This window comes from Pristiophorus japonicus, chromosome 8 (assembly GCF_044704955.1).
Source record: "Pristiophorus japonicus isolate sPriJap1 chromosome 8, sPriJap1.hap1, whole genome shotgun sequence".
NCBI lineage: Eukaryota > Metazoa > Chordata > Chondrichthyes > Pristiophoridae > Pristiophorus > Pristiophorus japonicus.
Window position 1 is genome coordinate 89,170,351 of NC_091984.1, and position 18,327 is coordinate 89,188,677.

General features: G+C 42.4%; 1 protein-coding gene across 4 annotated transcripts in view; it reads right to left on the reverse strand.

The window, feature by feature from the left end:
- dnajc6 (DnaJ (Hsp40) homolog, subfamily C, member 6) overlaps positions 1 to 18,327 on the reverse strand; it is a 207,696-nt gene that overhangs the window by 25,074 nt on the left and 164,295 nt on the right. For all 4 annotated transcript variants that reach the window (XM_070887019.1, XM_070887018.1, XM_070887017.1 and 1 more), the window contains 5 exons: positions 13,484 to 13,582; positions 12,336 to 12,758; positions 8,599 to 8,775; positions 4,519 to 4,650; positions 3,121 to 3,255 (listed from right to left, as the gene is read on the reverse strand). In XM_070887019.1, the coding sequence (XP_070743120.1) occupies positions 3,121 to 3,255; positions 4,519 to 4,650; positions 8,599 to 8,775; positions 12,336 to 12,758; positions 13,484 to 13,582 (966 nt within the window). The remainder of the gene's footprint in view (positions 1 to 3,120; positions 3,256 to 4,518; positions 4,651 to 8,598; positions 8,776 to 12,335; positions 12,759 to 13,483; positions 13,583 to 18,327) is intronic.

Genomic DNA, 18,327 nt, shown 5'->3' on the forward strand with positions numbered 1-18,327 from the left:
AACCCAACTCGGGAGCAACAAAGCAACATTACAGATGGCTCAAGGCGGAGGTCCAACAAAAAGCCCGGGACCTAAAGAACAAGTGGTGAATGGAGAAAGCACAGGAGATATGACAGCCATGATATGCGAGGGTTCTTCATCGCAGTCAAGACCACCTATGGTCCAAACTTCCAAGGCCCCACCCCACTGCTGGCCAAGAATGGGGAAACACTCAAGGACACAGAGGCCGTCACGACCCGCTGGAAGGAGCGCTTCGAAGATCCCCTCATGATTTTGAACCCCTCTATCAAATCTTCTCAATCTTCTCTGCCCCAAGGAGAACAACCCTGGCTTCTTCAGGCTATCAACATAACTGAAGTCCCTCATTCCTGGAATCATTTTCGAAAATCTTTTCTGTACCTTCTCTCCGGCCTTCCTAAAGTGTGGTGCCCAGAATTGGATGCAGTACTCCAGTTGAGGCCGAACCATTGTTTTATACAGGATCATCATAATTTCCACAATTTTTTTTTTTTTTTTTACTCGATGTACACCTCTATTTATGAAGCCTAGGATCCCAGAAGCCTTTGTAACTGCTGTCTCAATCTGCCCTGCCACCTTAACGATTTGTGCACACATATACCCCTGGATCTCTGCTTGTGCAGCCACTTCAGGATTGTACCCTTTCGTTTATGTCCCCTCCTCATTCTTTCTACCAAAATGTATCATTTCACACTTTTCTGCGATAAATTTAATCTGCCACATGTCCGCCCATTTCATCAGCCTGTCTATGTCTTCCTGAAGTCTGTCGCTCTCCCCCTCACTATACTTCAGAGTTTTGTGTCATCTGCAAATTTTGAAATTGTGCCCTGTACACACATGTCCAAGTCATTAATGTACATTAAGAAAAGCAGTGGTCCTAGAACACTTTAATCTGTTGGTTTTAAATCAGTTTAGCCCTTCGCAACAAGAACCCTTTCTGTAAATAGATGGACAGTATAAGTGGTTTCTCCATACACATATTTATTTACATCAATTTGGAAAGTGAGGGGAACAAACTTATTTATCATCTACTTGTAATGGGCTAGGATTCCTTGAAAATGAAAGTTACTTCCACTGACTCTAGTAACACCTCTTACAAATGTCTTTCTAAATTCAACAGTATAACCCTTGGCTGAACATAAAGAATATCAAGGTAAATTGGCCAATGTTCAAAAATCTTGCTTTTGGTATGCATTTTGTCTTTTCATATTCCACTTTAGATATCATGCCTATATATATTATATATGCAAATTTATTGTAGCCAATTGGGTTACTAGTTCAAAGTTTTGCCTTTTTAAATCATCACCAAATCCAAACTAGAGAGCTCGGCAATGTACAAATCAGAAGGATAAACATCGTCTGGTCCTGGGAATTTATCGGTTTTAAACCCTTTCAACATGTCTATGGTTTCCATCTCATTTATATTGAAGTCATGAATTTTGCCTTAGTTCTCTTTTGTTAGGACCATGACTCGAGACTTCAGTCAACAGGAGAATAATTTAGGATAAGTTTTGTGTAATTACGTGTTATTGTGGATAACTGCAACTTACTGATGGTCATTCATCTCTCATGACTCTCTGAACCTCTCAATGCACAGCATCATAATTTAACCTTTACAGCCGTTTTGGATTGTTCCAAAGAGGCGTTCAAGTACCACTTCAAAAGCATAAACTTGGTGAATAATGACTGTGCTGGAGAAGATAAATTAGCATTTTCTCTCTCCTGACTCGTGAAATAATTTGTGATGTTAATGTATCTTACCATTTTCCTCCATCCCTTCCCAGGCTTTATAAATAAAGGCATTGAGTGCAAAAGCCAGCAAGTTACGCTAAACCTGTTACTAAATATATTCAAAAAGGAGTTAGATGTAGTCCTTACTACTAGGAGGATCAAGGGGTATGGCGAGAAAGCAGGAATGGGGTACTGAAGTTGCATGTTCAGCCATGAACTCATTGAATGGTGATGCAGGCTAGAAGGGCCGAATGACCTACTCCTGCACCTATTTTCTATGTCTATGTCTATATTACTTTATTCCAACAGCTTTCCTTAGTGGATGACTGAATACTAGGCTATTGCACCAGTTCAATTATAGCTTTGGCTGCAGAAACAAAAACAATTTCAACATCATCCATTGTTGAGTCCATTCGATCAGCGATCATACAGCCAGGCTGATTCCCTCGGCACAATTAATCATAAGCCAACCCGGCCGTTGTGAGGCCAGCATCTAACCTAAAGCACCCAAGAACTGACCAAAGGAAAGGATGACAGTGATCTACAGTTTCCCCATTGAAATAAAAGGATATAGCTTACACAACTACACAATCAATTGCTGTACTGCTCTGACCCACACACCAATTTCAATTGAACCTCAGGACTGTTCCAGGATTTGCACGACCTTTGAAGCTCCGGCCCAGGCATATTCCAATCCCTGATGGAAAGTCAGGAAATCATTTTGCTATGTCATCCAGTGGCCTAAGGATCCTTCAGTGCTCAGCATTATGCCGAGAAATATTTACCATATCTTTGGATCGTGAACCGAGCATGCTCCGACTAGTAGACCCTCATCAATAATTAGCGTCACAGCCTGCACCTAATTTCTAGCTCATCTATAGCCCGTTGAACTTCTTGGTAAACTTGGAATCTTCACCAGGAGTGTCTAAACTTTTAATCTTGGTTTGCCTCTTATTTGCATACCATGAAGCCACATTCAAAGGTCGATTCAACCTCCCTTTGCGGCTCTATTGGTGACCGTGCCTTCAGCCACCTAGGCCCCACAATCAAATTCTGTCCCTAAATCCCTTCACTTCTCTCCATCTTTCAGACCCTCCTTAACACCCACCTATTTGACGAAGCTTTTGGTCATTACTTGCCACACCCCCCCCACCCCCCCTAATATTTTTCCTCTTTGGTTCAGCATCCATTTTTTTCCTGATGCTTCTGTAAACTGTCATGGATCATTTTTCTAAATTAAGGGCTACATTAAATTCTACATTATATAGATACAAGTTATTGTGCCTTTGCTGTTATTACAAGGCATTCTTATTCTTCTTTTTCATCATCTCCACTAGAAAAAAATAAGTTAGTAAATTTTACAGATCGAACCTGCTAAATTAGCACCAAGAGCACCCAAGTCAGCAAAGGGATCAAGTGTTTGTGGCTTGGGCTGGCGAGTAGGAGTGCTGTGTACGGAGCTGGTAGGACTTGTATTTGCGGATCTGCTAGCACCTCGAACCCCACCTGTTTTTAAAAAAAAAAACAGGAAAATTTCACCATTTGAAAGTCTAATCATTAAATATATGAAATCTAGCAAATTCCCCAAATTTCTTTCATAGACAACAAGATGACAATCTGTTCTCAGGTCTATGCCAAAGTCACTTGAGCAAACTACAAGGTGGTGAACTAGAACAGCCACTGAAATATAATTTTAGCCTCCTTCCTTGTGGGAAAAGATCCTAGCTCTCCAATGTTCCAAAACTCCCTAGATGAAGAATTGAGAATAGTCACACCTCACTGCAACCTCACTGCAAAGTAGCAATTTAATCAAATATTTTAGGTGACTCCTTGTGCTCAAGGGAACAGACCAAATATGTCTACTTTTAAAGCACCCAACATTAACATTAAACTCTCCTAGGATAAGTACAGTGTGGGTTAGATACAGATAAAAGCTCTCCCTATCCTGCCCAATGTGCCTTAAACACCACCTTGTAAAAAGCACTCCCTGATGCAGGTTTCTATTGTTGTGCTGTGGATACCTGCCTATAGGCAACTATGTTCAGGCACCCCAAAGTCATTTGACATTAAACACTTGCAACCAGAGTAAAAAGACTTTCAGGCTACCATGCAGGTGTATCCTAAAGCTGAAAGGAAGCCAGTGTAAAAGTAATCCATTTAACCATTTTCTCTCACCCCCACCCCACCAGTCATAAATGCACTTTGGAATCTGGAAATAAAAATCTGGTATTAGTAAAAGTGACCATGAAGCTGCCAGATTGTTGTAAAAACCAAACTGGTGTACTAATGTTGTTTAGGGAAGGAAACCGACTGTCCTACCCACTCTGGCCCACACCAAAGCAGTTGATTCTTAACTGCCCTCTGAAGTGAGCTGGAAAGCCACTCATTTGCATCAAACTGCTCAGTACCTTTATCACACACTGACTGCAGCAGTTCAAGAAGGCAACCCACAGTTCAAAAAAGATGCGCACACCAGAAAACATCAACCTTGCCTGAAGAGCCTCTGGACTGGATAAGAGAAGGGAAAAGGAAAACTCTTCCATGGCATATTCTTAATGGTCACACTGAATCCTTAATCTCAGCTAATTTGAGGAGATAGAGCAAGAGATGGCACTTCACCACAAAAAGGGAATTGAAAATGAAGTCAAGTGAATCCAATTTGTTCTAGTGTGTTTTCCAAACTTTTTCTGTGTGTTATGAAGTGAGTTGGCTGCTGGGAACAGATTATCAAACACACTTGTGAGCACAAATGTAATTTTTTTTTTTTACCTGAGTGAGCCGTTTTGTTAGCCCAGGCTGCTGAACCACCAGGTACATTTGAAGATCCCATGCCCCATCCTCCCATTAAATCTGGTTGAACAGAGACCGTTGGAGCACATGGCGGACCAGGGGAGACTCTACCTAAGTAAATTAAAGTTAGCATTTTACAGTGTATCACGCAATGTTTTCACAGGAGGTTCTAAAAGAAATCTAAAGTATTAATGCAACATATTCCCATGGGAGTCAGTTAAAATGCTGGAAAAAAAGATTAGACATGTACACACCACTGGGATTAGGCCTCAAAGGGCACAAGTTACTTCATCCTTCATTTACTGAATAAGTCAGGGCTAGTGTAAAACAGGTTTCCCTGCTTCATGCTCACACTTACTTTGTCACTTAACATGTGAACCAAGGAAATTATTGTCCCAAAATATGTTTGGGTATTGTTAGAAGTCATTAGTGTCTTGGGTATTGTTATGTCTCAAATAAAGCAATGTGACGGAGTACTGTAGACTTGAGTAAGTGTGACCTTGGTCTCTTTATTCTGACTCCAGAGTGCTGGCACAGGATGGGAGGCCTGCTTTATATGCAGTGCTCCCAAGGGATGCTGGGATCCCTTGGGACTCCAACAGATGCGCTCTCTGGTGGTGGTAGAATGCTGGTTACAAGGTGTTGCATACATAACAGGTATCTACTGCTTTAGAGAAAAGTAAACTTAAAACCCGAGTTGAACCAAGTGGACATAAAAGGAAGAAAAAAAAACACTAATGTAGGAAATGTGAAATAAAATAGCAAATGTTGGAAAATGCATTGTATGTAAATCAGTATCTGAAAGAGAAAGGCAGGTTAATATTTCTGGTGGGGCCCTCACGAAACAGCATGTTGGTTTATGTCTGAAAATGATTTAATTTTTCCCACAGCACGTCTTCACTTGCTACTTTTTGTGCTCTTCAATATTACCGATGCCTAATTGAACACTTTTCCACTTCAAAAGCCCAGTGTCTCGTTAGGTACATTACAAATCAAATGTAAAGCTCCCTCTGTAGTGCTCCAAGATGTCTCAATCAATATCTCAGAAGCCACATTTCCATTTTCCAACCCATCAATTGAGAATGAGATTCCCAACTCAATGTCAATTATAGCAAATTAGGTGCAAGTACACAGCACAAAACCTATTAAAATGGCCCAAATTGATTTACAGAGGCCAGAGAACAAACATTCATCCCAGCTGTCGAGACCGATTTCAAACACACATGTCCTACAGGAGAAAGAATTTGCTTTCCAAATCCATTATTCCAACCAGGAGCCTCTCGCTTTGTAGTATGACTGCACAGCAATTGACACCTGATGAAAAATGAAGACGACCAAAATGCCACACCAAAGAGCTCTCAATGCCAACCCAAAAGGATTATCCAGCTAACTATACCAATAACATAATTCTTAGTTACAAAAATAAAACTTCAAATTGGTCTATAATCAGTTTCTGAACTCTGGTCAGATGGATAAAATTATAGACAGACATAGAATCTAGACAAATTTAGAAACTTTTTCATTTCCATTATCCAAAGATTCCCTAACGGCTCAGTTTAGTAAATGTGCTCGTCATTATGGAATGGATCCCATATTCAAATTGTGGTCTGTGTTTGGTTAGCTAATCTTAGCTGTGGTGAAGATAGGGCACTACAATTTTCCTTGGTATTCCCAAGCTAGGAAGGGTGAAAAAATAAGCCAGGGTTCTTGCTCCTGATTGTCATCCAATAATTCCTTCAGGATGGAGACTGCGAGGCAAAGATGGAATTAGGTTCAGCTGCTCAGCCGAAGAGCCTGCCAACACTATCAGTGTTCACACATGATGAATGGTTACTGGTGTAAGGTACTAGAGAACAAACAACTGCAGAATACTACCTCAACAAGAATCAGTACCTTACAACAGATTTGTATTTTGGGGGGGAAATGGGGCTGGAGGGAAAAGAAACAAAACAAAAAACTAAAAAGTATATTTACATAAAAGAATATATGAACATAAATAGGAGCATGAGTAGGCCATACAATCCCTTGAGCTTGCTCAGCTATTCAATAAAATCATGGCCGATATGACCTCAACTTCACTTTTCTGCCTGTTCCCCATAACCCTCGACTCCCCTATTGTTCAAAAATCTGTCTATCTCAGCCTTGAATATATTCAATGACTCAGCCTCCACAGCTCTCTGGGGTAAAGAATACAAAAGATTCACGATCCTCACAAAATAAATTCGTCCTCATCTCCGTCTTAAATGGGCGACCCTTTATTCTGAAACTATGCCCCCTAGTTCTAGATTCCCCCATGAAGGATATCCTATTGCAAGATATTTATCTTGTTTCAATTTAAAAATACCCAATCTTAATTTCATCAAGGAGTTACATTACATTACATATTGGAACTGTAGATAGATTGGTTGTACTATACCTCTTAAAAGGCAGAAGCAGTGCCCAGATAACTGTTCACTATCAACAACGCTTAAACACTATGGCCCCAAGTTTCCACATGATTTGCTCCTGATTTTTAGGAACAACTGGTGTAAAACGGAGTATCTTAGAAATCGGAATTCTCGACATTTAGTTTGCTCCAGTTCTAGTCAGTTAGAACAGTTTCACTTTGGAACAGAATTTTTTTTTCAAAAGGGGGCATGTCCGGCCACTTCCGCCTGATTTCAAAGTTTCGTGAGTGAAAACTTACTCCAAACTAACTTAGAATGGAGTAAGTGAAGATTTTTGTACGCTCGAAAAAACCTCGTCTACACTTTAGAAAATCAGGCGCAGGTTACAAATTAGGCGTCGGGAACGAGGTGGGGGGGGGGTGGGGGGAGGGGGGGGAAGGGAAGTCATTAAATTCTACAATCAATCCTTAGTTATACTTATACAAATATTATACAAATAAATCCAACCTGAATAAAAATTTATAAGCAAAGAAAAGATTAAATAAACCATGTTCCTACCTGTGAGAAAGTGCTTCAGGCAGGCCTTTCATGTTGGAAGACAGGCAGCGGTGTGGCGTCAGTGTCTCGACGGCAGAGGCAGCAAGCTTCGAGCTGAGCTGCAGTGCTTGAGGCAGGCCTTCATTCTCTTCGTGGCTGGCCGCGAAGCAGCAGCACCGGACAGACCCGAAGCCATTCGGCCATGAGACATCAGCGGCGTCAGTGGCTGGCCGGCAGCCGAAGAATCAACACCTGACACACGCAGCTCTTTATGGTGCTTGAGGCCATTCGGCCACGCTTTAGGGGTGGCATCAGTGGCTCGACGGCAGCCGAAGATACAGCAGCAGCCTTCGAGCTGTGAGGGGGACTGAGGCCATTTGGACAGGGAGAGGCAGCCACATAGACAGTTTTATATTTAAATTTGCAGAATGGGTGCTGCATTGTCAACACCACGTATTATGCAATGGTTTGCCATCTTTGTGCTTGGTGGACGTTGATCCATTGCAAAGTTGAATTGGCACTCATTTCTCCAAACACACAGTCCTTAATTTGCATGCACCAATGCAGCACCAGTTCTGCAAGTTTAGCAGTGAAAAGCTAAACTCACTGATTTCAGCAGGTGATTTATTCAGCAGTGCTGCTAAAAGCACTCCCTCACACACAGAAATATCAGAAAAAAATTAAATTACAAGCCTTTGCAGGGGTCCAAGAAACAAATCTTCACTTTTTCTGCAGTATTTAAAAAAATGGCCGAGTGCCAATGTTTGTGTGAGACTGCGCGTGCGCGCACGCTCCAACGCGCATGCGCAGGGTTGCCGGCACTACGAAGGCTAATTTAAATTGTACCCGCCCCCTGCTACTTAGAAAATCGGCGTGAGTGTTAGGCTCTGCCCCCTGCTGTGAAGAGCGCGCCGCGCCAAGCAGACATCAAGCTCCTGAATATCGGACTTTTTTTTTTTTTAAAAAAGGTGCAGTTTTCGGCGCGAAAAACAGGCGCCCAGCTCGGAGGTGCGCCGTTTTCGCCGCGGGACGAAACTTGGGGCCTAATGGAGTAGAAGTTAAATAGGAGTCACAATAAACTGAAAGAACAGGGAGTATTTATTTTCACTTAAAAGTCATACACTGAAACTCTTACCCATGCTGAAAGGATCACCAGCAGTGCTATGTGGAGTTGGAGATGGTGTCCTGGCTGTTTGCAGGAATGGGTCAGCCTGCCCAACTGGAGAACCTGCACCACTCCGGTTGAGAAAAACACCAAGCAAATCCTGATTGTGTTGCTTGGCCTGGGAATCAAATGGATCAAATGCTGTTCCTAAGATTTAAAAAAAAAGAGACACAAAATGGTTAATTGGAGAGCGTAACATTTAAAATTGTTAACTTTTCAGGAATCCAATTCATTTTTTTTAAAAACACTACCCAATTGAATATTTAACTTCCAACCTCAGGCATTCATGTGACGATACTTTGTTTTTAAATCCACTATCAATTCATTTATGTTTAAACTCAAAGTTTAAATTAAATCTAGACATAATCTAGTCTTTTCTATGGTTGGAAGGCAATCGTTAATGATATTCAGATATAAAAGGATTTGCACCCTTTGGCTGCTAGCTTGGGACATTCCTGTCTCCCCAAGCTGACCAGTTTTGTACGTTTTCAGCTCATGCACGACAATGTTGAAAATCAAACTTGCTTTAATAAAGCTACAAATGTCAAGAATTGCTTTGTTATAGCAACATGAACCCAAAGCTTTAAACAAAAAATATTTTAATTGTGTTTTTCCTATCCCTTTATTCTTCCTATTCTCTGTTCTTTATTTTAATTTTACATTTCCTAATATATTCTACCCATTTTAACTTTACAACTCACTGGTCTCTTGGTTTTCTTGTTCCATTATCCAATTTGTGGGTAGAAGTAACTTTGAAAAGATTGCCATTAAAAATCTAAATCTAAAGGCTACTTTTCCAACCAATCTGATGGCAAAGATCTGAGGAGTAACATGGTCATAGGTTCAACCAGGTGAGACTCTGATATCTTTAAAAATGGAAGAGCTACAGGTCAATGAATATGCTCGCGGTGGCTTCCAGGAGCATGATCAAACAGGTGGGTTCATCTGTACCAAGCCAATGTTTTAAGTTTGTTTCCTTTACATGCACATTAGCAGTACGAATACGTGTATGGGGAGTGGGCAGTGAAGGGGAGTTGAGGCCAAGATCAGAACAGTCATGATCTTATTGAATGGCGGAGCAGGCTCAGGGGTCAAATGGCCTACGCCTGCTCTTATTTCTTATGTTCTATGTTCTTATGTTGCAGCTCTAGAATCTTTGGATACCCTCATATATGGATATAGTAGGAGTTAATGATAATCTATTGCACGTCTAAAATTTTCAACATCCAGTTTCTTCACCCGGTTAATCTTATTCAGGAATTTAATTGTCCACTTTTATCAAGGAGTTACATTACATTATTGAAACTGTGGGCAGACTGGTTGTACTTGTGCAAACAGGTGGTGCAATAGTTATATGTGCTGTTTACTAACAGTTCTGCTTAGTTTGAATGGATAAAAGTTTCCTTTATCCTCGCTGAACCGGTCCAATAATGAAAAAAGTTATGCATTCCCAATTGTTGAAAAGTCACAATCTTGATGAATTTTCAGGCCCCAAATTTTCCCAAATGTCAGGAGAAAATGTGGAGGAGTCCGCAATACTAAAAGTGCATTGATGATTTGCTCATGCTCACGGCCGGGGGTGGGGGGGGGGGGGGGAAGCTGACGACCGCACCCAGTACCACCAGACTGGCATTTAGGTTTTCCATTGATGTTACTGCACCTTTAGCAGTGCAAGAAATAATCTCATGAGGTGGATCTCCATGTCTCTGAAGGCATAATGTGCTGGATTGCCTCCTGGGAAAGAGGATGAAGTGAGGGAAAACAGCACTAGATAGGTAAAATAAAAGTTTCACCTTCATAAAAACAAAGAAGTGAGAAAGAGAACAGTTGGCAAGCAAGCTTCTAACAATGAATGAGATCAGCTATCCTGTAACACAGCACTGCATATCGAAGTATTAGAGTGAAACAACATTGCATCTCACCAAACTAAACACAAGTTTTCCGCATCTTAGAAAAACTCAGAAAATTGCCCATAAAACACAGGATACGATGCCCAATGTAAAAGATAGTTTGATCAGGATTTGTGATAATGTTTAATTGATGGATATTTTTTGTATTAGCTGATTAAAGTATTGAGTTACAAATGTACAGTCTTATGATTCAGCACAAGGATACCCATCTAATAGTAATCCTCAAACGTGCCTGCTCTGAGAACAAAGCAGCCAAGTCTATTGACTACAAATGTTTTATAAATTGGAGGTTGGTGGATGAGGTAAGTTATGAATCCAAGTTGGTATTCAAATGACAAAGTCAGGCTCGACTTACACATTCAATTAAAAGAATCTTTCAAACCATCACACGGAATTTTTGATTGGATTCAGTAAGTTTAAAAAGAAAAGCTACCCACTTTTTCCAAATACGAGTCTTTACAGTAATTGGAGGTAGGCTGATTTTTTTTAATGGGGATATTACAACCAAGTCCAATCCTACCACCACCAAAAGCCTATGCACTTTTCCCAGTAAGGATTCACTGAACAGTGATCAGAAACCAGAATCCTGCTGAATTTCTTTCCTCCCTTGCCCAAATGATATTTCAGGCAAATTGATCGCAGCCTGAGCTGAAATCAGTTAACTCAGCATAGATAGAAGATTGAAGCTGGGATCCACATAATACCTTACAGTGATCTGGCCAAGACTAAGAACACAACTTCCAATGTGTTGCACCACAATACCCAAGAAATTGGACAATCTATACATTGAATAAGTACTGGAATTCTGAATTGCAGAGATAGATTTAAGTAGTGTTTTAACAGACTTAAGCCACATTTTCACTTTAATTTAGATATTGAAATTTAAACTCTATAGCAGTTACTTTTGAGGATGACGGTCAGATGGTTCCCTCGGTACAGAATCACACACTCTACATTTGTAACTCAGAATTTGAGAGTTCTTTTCCATCAGTGGGGAAAACTGGTTAAACATCATTGTAAGAAAACATCTGAAGTCCTGGTCAGAGATGACAGAATTATCCTTACAGATCCTGTTCTAGTAGCCAGTTCTGATGAAGAGTTCCACCTGAAACAATGAAGTATCATTCTCTTTAAGATTATGACTCATCTATTGCGCTTTTGTAGTACTTTAAGTTGTCAAACTCAACCAATAGTCGGTATTTAAATAACTGAACTGTTTGAATATTGTACTTATTCTCTCTAATCCAGAGACTAGAGCCAATATAAATGCAAGCTATTGTTATTGTAAGCTGATGTTGAAATTTGTGGGTTCAAGCCCCACTCCATGTCTTGAGTACTTAATCTAGGCTGACACTTCAGTGCGATGCTAAGAGAGTACGGCATTGCTAGAAGTGCAGTTCTTCAGATGAAATGTTAAACCAAGGCTCCACTGTGTCTGTTTTGCTGGGTCAGCTGGACTCTCAAGATCCTGTGGTCCTAATCAAAAAACAAGGGATTCTTAAGATGCATGGACCAACATTCTTCTCTCAACCAACACCATCTAAAATAGATTAACTGGTCATTCATCGCTTTGCTGTTTGTAGGACCTTGCTGTATATAAAATGTTTACCTATACAACCAAGACCACAATTCAAAAGTAATTAATCGTGAACCATTTCAGGTTCTTGCTGAAATATATAAATGAAGCATCTTTCTTTCCATCTAATCGGTCTGAAATTAACTCAGAACTGAAATCATTCAGTTGAAAATAAGGCTTATTTCCAAAGATTGCAATGCTCAATCGTACAGCTACAATACCTTCACTAATCCTCGGTGATGGTGATAAAGAGGGAGAGCCTGCAGATCTGCGAGGGGTAGAATGTGCTGAACCTGGAGCACCACTACTCCCCTGTGCCGATGGGATGGAGGAGGTGCTACCAAACAAGTCATTGAGCAAGTCAGAGTTAGTTGGCAGAGGTTTGGCTTGAGCAGTACCAGGAACAGTATGGCCTGTAGCACTCCCATTGAGGCCAAGAAGATCCACACTTTCAGGAACGGAGGATCGAGAAGGCGTCTGCTTTTTGCCACTTTTTGGTGTCCCGTGCTGTTTTTCCGTGCTCGCTGTACTGTGCTGGCTTGAGAGGGACAGAAGTTCATCATCCGATGGCTCGCTGTCCTCATTCACAAGAGCTGCTCGGTCTTCCGATGATGGATTAGCACAATTCTTATCACCTTTTGCTTCTAGAAAAACATTTTGAAAGATAGTTACATTTTAAATAAAAAAGACCTCATTGGGTAGTTGTAGTATATTTTGCTAACAAAGGAATTGTCATTTGATCAAAAAATGGAGGGGCGAAAACAAACTCTTCCCTGAAGAGGTGTATAACATTTGCAGGAGTCAGAAAGCAACTGACAAAAATGATTCATTGAAGTTACCAGGCAGGTCTGTGAACTTGTTAAACTTGCCTTTGCACCATACGGTCATTCCACTGCAGCTGGTGCGAAAATCAAATGGTAGAAGATTACCTCATAGAAGTGGTGCCATACCCCTTTCTTTTAGTGCGATCCGTAATCAGCTCTTTGACCCGACTCCCAAATTACACTGATTTTACATCATGCAGACATGCAAAACGGGGGGTAATTTTAACTTCTAGCAATGGTGTGAAACAGGCAATATCAGATTGGCTGCCCATTATACACACTGCCTGATTTTCATTTCATTGAAGTCAATGGAAGTGAAAATCGGGAGAAGGGTGTAACAGGAGGCTGCCCGATATAGCCCATTTTACATCATTGCTAATAAGCTGAAAATGATCCCTAATGTAACCGGTTCATGAAGTCCAAAAACTTTTTGTAGCCCTCTGCCAAAGTTAATTCACACTTCTAAAACAAAGAAATTTGTATTAGAGATACACTGTAAAAGATGGACTGAGGTGTGGTAGAACTGTGCAGCAGTGCTTAGATACCTTGCCGGGCCAGGGATGGAAAAAATGTGCTTTGTCCTGTGCTCTTTATATTATCTGATGAGGTTTCCACTTCAATCACAGTATCCGAAGCAGCTTTACCTGCAACAAGCAAAGTCAATTATTTTACTGGAGAATCAATGTTTCAATATCGTTCTTCACATTTCAATTCTCGTTAGGAGGAACTATTTAGCCTTGCATAAGTACCATTTATAAAATGAAAGGAACTCCATACCCAAAGGTGAATAATGTAGGATTTCCACAATGCCTGGACTAGATCAGATACAACTCCATGAAGTACCCACACACTTTTATTTTAACAGGACACCAAAAATTATTACACTGCTGACAATTCTTTGCATACCGCTGCTTTTTTCAAGAAAATTCACCCAACCAGAACACGTGTGCAATTTTCTGCCCTGAAAACTGGCTCTCTATTCTCCTAAGCTCCAAAGATAAATTTCCACATGCTCATCCTCCTCTCAGTTGGTAGCACTTTCGCTTGAGTCAGAAGGTTGTGGGTTTAAGTCCCACTCCAGGACTTGAGCACAAAATCTAGGCTGACCCTCCAGTGCAGTGCTGAGAGAATGTAGCACTGTCTGATTTTGGATGAGAAGTTAAACTGAGGCCCCACCTGCTCTCTCAGGCAGACATAAAGGATCCCACAGCACTATTTTGTAGAAGGAATTTTCCCCTGGTGCCCTGGCCAATCTTTATTCCTCAACCAACATCACTAAAACAGATATCTGGTCATCATCCCATTGCTGTTTGTGCGATTATGCGGTGAGAAAATTGCCTGCCGTGTTTTCTACATTAATACACTTCAAAATACTTAATTGATTGTAAAGCAATTTGGGACATCTGAAGTCATAAAAGATCCAATAAAAATGAAAGTCTTTCTTTTCCTGGCATTGTCACCGTGTTAAAATCAAGTTTTATCCCAGTCTATTATAATCAGTAGCTCAACACTGGAACTCCATACCTCTGCCTTCACTTCCCACGACAATCTACAGATATTTAAAACCAATGCTTGAACCTCTACTTCTCAATTTATCTCAACATCTCTTCTTCTTGCTGTCCTGCACTATGAGGTAACTGTTATAATTTACTACAGCCAATGCAAAGCTTCATGTAATGGGAATGCACATCAGGAATTCAAATGTGGAGGTGACCTATGCATCTGAATTCTCAATATGCACTCTATTATCTATGTAAGCACTCTGTTAATGACTCCACAAGGCAGGGATATGGCACTTGAACTGTACAGACTGTCGAGCTTTATTGCAGCTCCTAGAGTGAGGACACCAAGAGTTGAGCTCCTTTTTATACTTGGTTACCTGCAGTGTACAGGTGACCCTTAGCACCCTCTGGTGTACAGGTATGGTATATACAGGGTGAAGGTACATTCAGGTCTAGTGTTACAGTACATCATTGGCATGCATATATAACACTCCCCCCCTAAGCCTTTCCCAAGTCCTTATTGCCATGACATGGGGAGGTGATCAATAGTGGGCTGTAGGAGATTGTGGTGAGGGTTGTATGGGTGCTAGGTTTGATCCCTATGCTTGTAGCTGCCCTCATCCATTCTCCCAGCCCCCTCATACACAGACCATGTGGATATCACTGTTGGAAGATTCCTCAGTGGTGGAGCCAGTGCAATGGGTAAGGTACATACACTGTAGAATGGGTAAGTGGTAGCATTTGGTGGTGGGCAGGGCCACAGGGCTGTGTGGATTCCTTGTCCTCCATTGGTGGTGGAAGTCTGGTATTCCCAGGGTCCGCCGGGAAAGCTGGAGGGTACTGGTCTCTCGCTCCCGGTGCTGGCCAGGGGGTGTAGGGCCGATCTGGGCAGGTTGCCAGTGATGGTGGCTGTGCTGCCCATTGACCGCTGTCCCTGCAGTGGGTCTGCTCCCACTGGGTGTATGTGAGCCCTTCCTTGGGCATCACATTTGTCCCAAAAGTCTAGGCTACATGGTCAGGTAGCCTACTGGACCTGGGGGGTCTCCCACGGGGGTTTCCTCTGGCATTGACATTATACCTGTAGAACCCAGTGTCCTTTAACAGTCTACTTTTTACATGCATGACACATTGGCTCCAATCGCAACTAGTTGACTCTACACTGTTATCTCTCTTCACATTATCACATTTTGCACTTACAACATTTTGTGTATCGGTGTCGCCACACAGGGTTATATTTATCATATGAGCATTTCTGGCAGCATTATTTAACAGCACAAACTTGTTACTTACATCGTTTTTAAAAAGTATTCATTACATTTTCTCCATTAGTTTTTCCGGCACCACTATTTAACCTTACATTTGCAAACCTGAATTCGCTTACTGCACTTTTAATTTTAATGTCCTTGGCATCGCTGTGCCTAGAGTGGAACTGTCCCTTTAATTGCCTTGGTTTGCTGGTCTCCTTTAAGAGGGCCTTCCAATCCGATTCGCCACTCGGTGCCACGTATTGTGCCTCCAACGCTGCCCCTCGTGGTCTGGTCGCGGCCATTTTGATTCCAGGTTCTTCGTCTTGTGGTGCGGCCGCCATCTTCTCGCTCTCCGAGGTAGGCTGTGGTGATCCTTTTCTCCCCAGGTTCGGCCACAGACACCAGGAATCCATCTTTTTCACTGATCTTCTTCCCTCCGAGTCCTGCCATGGCCCAGGTGGTGCGGTCTGGACGTTCGGGTTGGATGATCTCGCCACGGTGTTGTGCAGTCTGTGTCGTCGCCACGCAGTCGAGCTGGACAGTAGGATTTCTTGGTGCTACGATGGATCTAAGTTTGGGGCCGCGTAGGATGTCGATCGCTGGGGCCCGGAGGCCATCGTCACTCTGACCAACTTGTACCTGCGTCATCCAACTTCTTCCCAGCAGCATTGGACCATTGCCGGCAACGATTCACAAGGGGAGCTTGTACATCGCTCCGCCATGGGACACCTGGACCGCCATACTGCCAACGACTGGAATGGTGCCTTTTGTATAGGTGAGCAGCTTTGCCTGGATTGGGGACAGTTTTGGTCGTTCGGCAAGATTGTTCCAGAGTTTTTCAAAGGCCATCTGAATTAATGACTGGCTCGCCCATGTCAATCTCCATCGAAACTGGAACCCCGTTGATGTCCACTTCCATTTTCCACTGGGATCTCTCGGTGGACCAGGTATATATTTTGTACTCATCTTCCAGGGGCTTAACAGCTTCGTCTTCATCAGTATCGGAGCCCAGGTGAACAGCCAACTCTTCAGCGACGCGGAGTGTAAAACTTTTGAGACACATTCGCTGAAGGTGACCTTTCCCGTTGCAGCCTTTATAGGTGTACTCTTTGTATCGGCACTGGTGGGCCCTGTGGTTTGCTCCACAGCGCCAGCACGGGGCTAGTCGGTTGTCCATACGTGGCGGACTCAGGGTTGCGGGACTCGGGGCAGCATTCATAGAAACATAGAAAATTGGTGCAGGAGTAGGCCATTCGGCCCTTCGAGCCTGCACCACCATTCAATAAGATCATGGCTGATCATTCCCTCAGTACCCCTTTCCTGCTTTCTCTCCATACCCCTTGATCCCTTTAGCCGTAAGGGCCATATCTAACTCTATCCTGAATATATCCAATGAACTGGCATCAACAACTCTGTTAGGGAATGCCACAGGTTAACAACTCTCCGAGTGAAGAAGTTTCTCCTCATCTCAGTCCTAAATGGCCTACCCCTTATCCTAAGACTGTGTCCCCTGGTTCTGGACTTCCCCATCATCGGGAACATAACACAAGAATTAGGAACAGGAGTAGGCCATCTAGCCCCTCGAGCCTGCTCCGCCATTTAACAAGATCATGGCTGATCTGGCTGTGGACTCAGCTCCACTTACCCGCCCGCTCCCCGTAACCCTTAATTCCCTTATTGGTTAAAAATCTATCTATCTGTGACTTGAATACATTCAATGAGCTAGCCTCAACTGCTTCCTTGGGCAGAGAATTCCACAGATTCACAACCCTCTGGGAGAAGAAATTCCTTCTCAACTCGGTTTTAAATTGGCTCCCCCGTATTTTGAGGCTGTGCCCCTTAGTTCTAGTCTCCCCGACCAGTGGAAACAACCTCTCTGCCTCTATCTTGTCTATCCCTTTCATTATTTTAAATGTTTCTATAAGATCACCCCTCATCCTTCTGAACTCCAACAAGTAAAGACCCAGTCTACTCAATCTATCATAAGGTAACCCCCTCATCTCCGGAATCAGCCTAGTGAATCGTCTCTGTAACCCCTCCAAAGCTAGTATATTCTTCCTTAAGTAAGGTGACCAAAACTGCACACAGTACTCCAGGTGCGGCCTCACCAATACCCTATACAGTTGCAGAAGGACCTCCCTGCTTTTGTACTCCATCCCTCTCGCAATGAAGGCCAACATTCCATTCGCCTTCCTAATTACCTGCTGCACCTGCAAACTAACTTTTTGGGATTCGGACCCCAGGTCCCTCTGCACCGCAGCATGTTGTAATTTCTCCCCATTCAAATAATATTCCCTTTTACTGTTTTTTTTCCCCCAAGGTGGATGACCTCACACTTTCCGACATTGTATTCCATCTGCCAAACCTTAGCCCATTCGCTTAACCTATCCAAATCTCTGCAGCCTCTGTGTCCTCTACACAACCCGCTTTCCCACTAATCTTTGTGTCATCTGTAAATTTTGTTACACTACACTCTGTCCCCTCTTCCAGGTCATCTATGTATATTGTAAACAGTTGTGGTCCCAGCACCGATCCCTGTGACACACCACTAACCACCGATTTCCAACCCGAAAAGGACCCATTTATCCCGACTCTCTGCTTTCTGTTCACCAGCCAATTCTCTATCCATGCTAAGACATT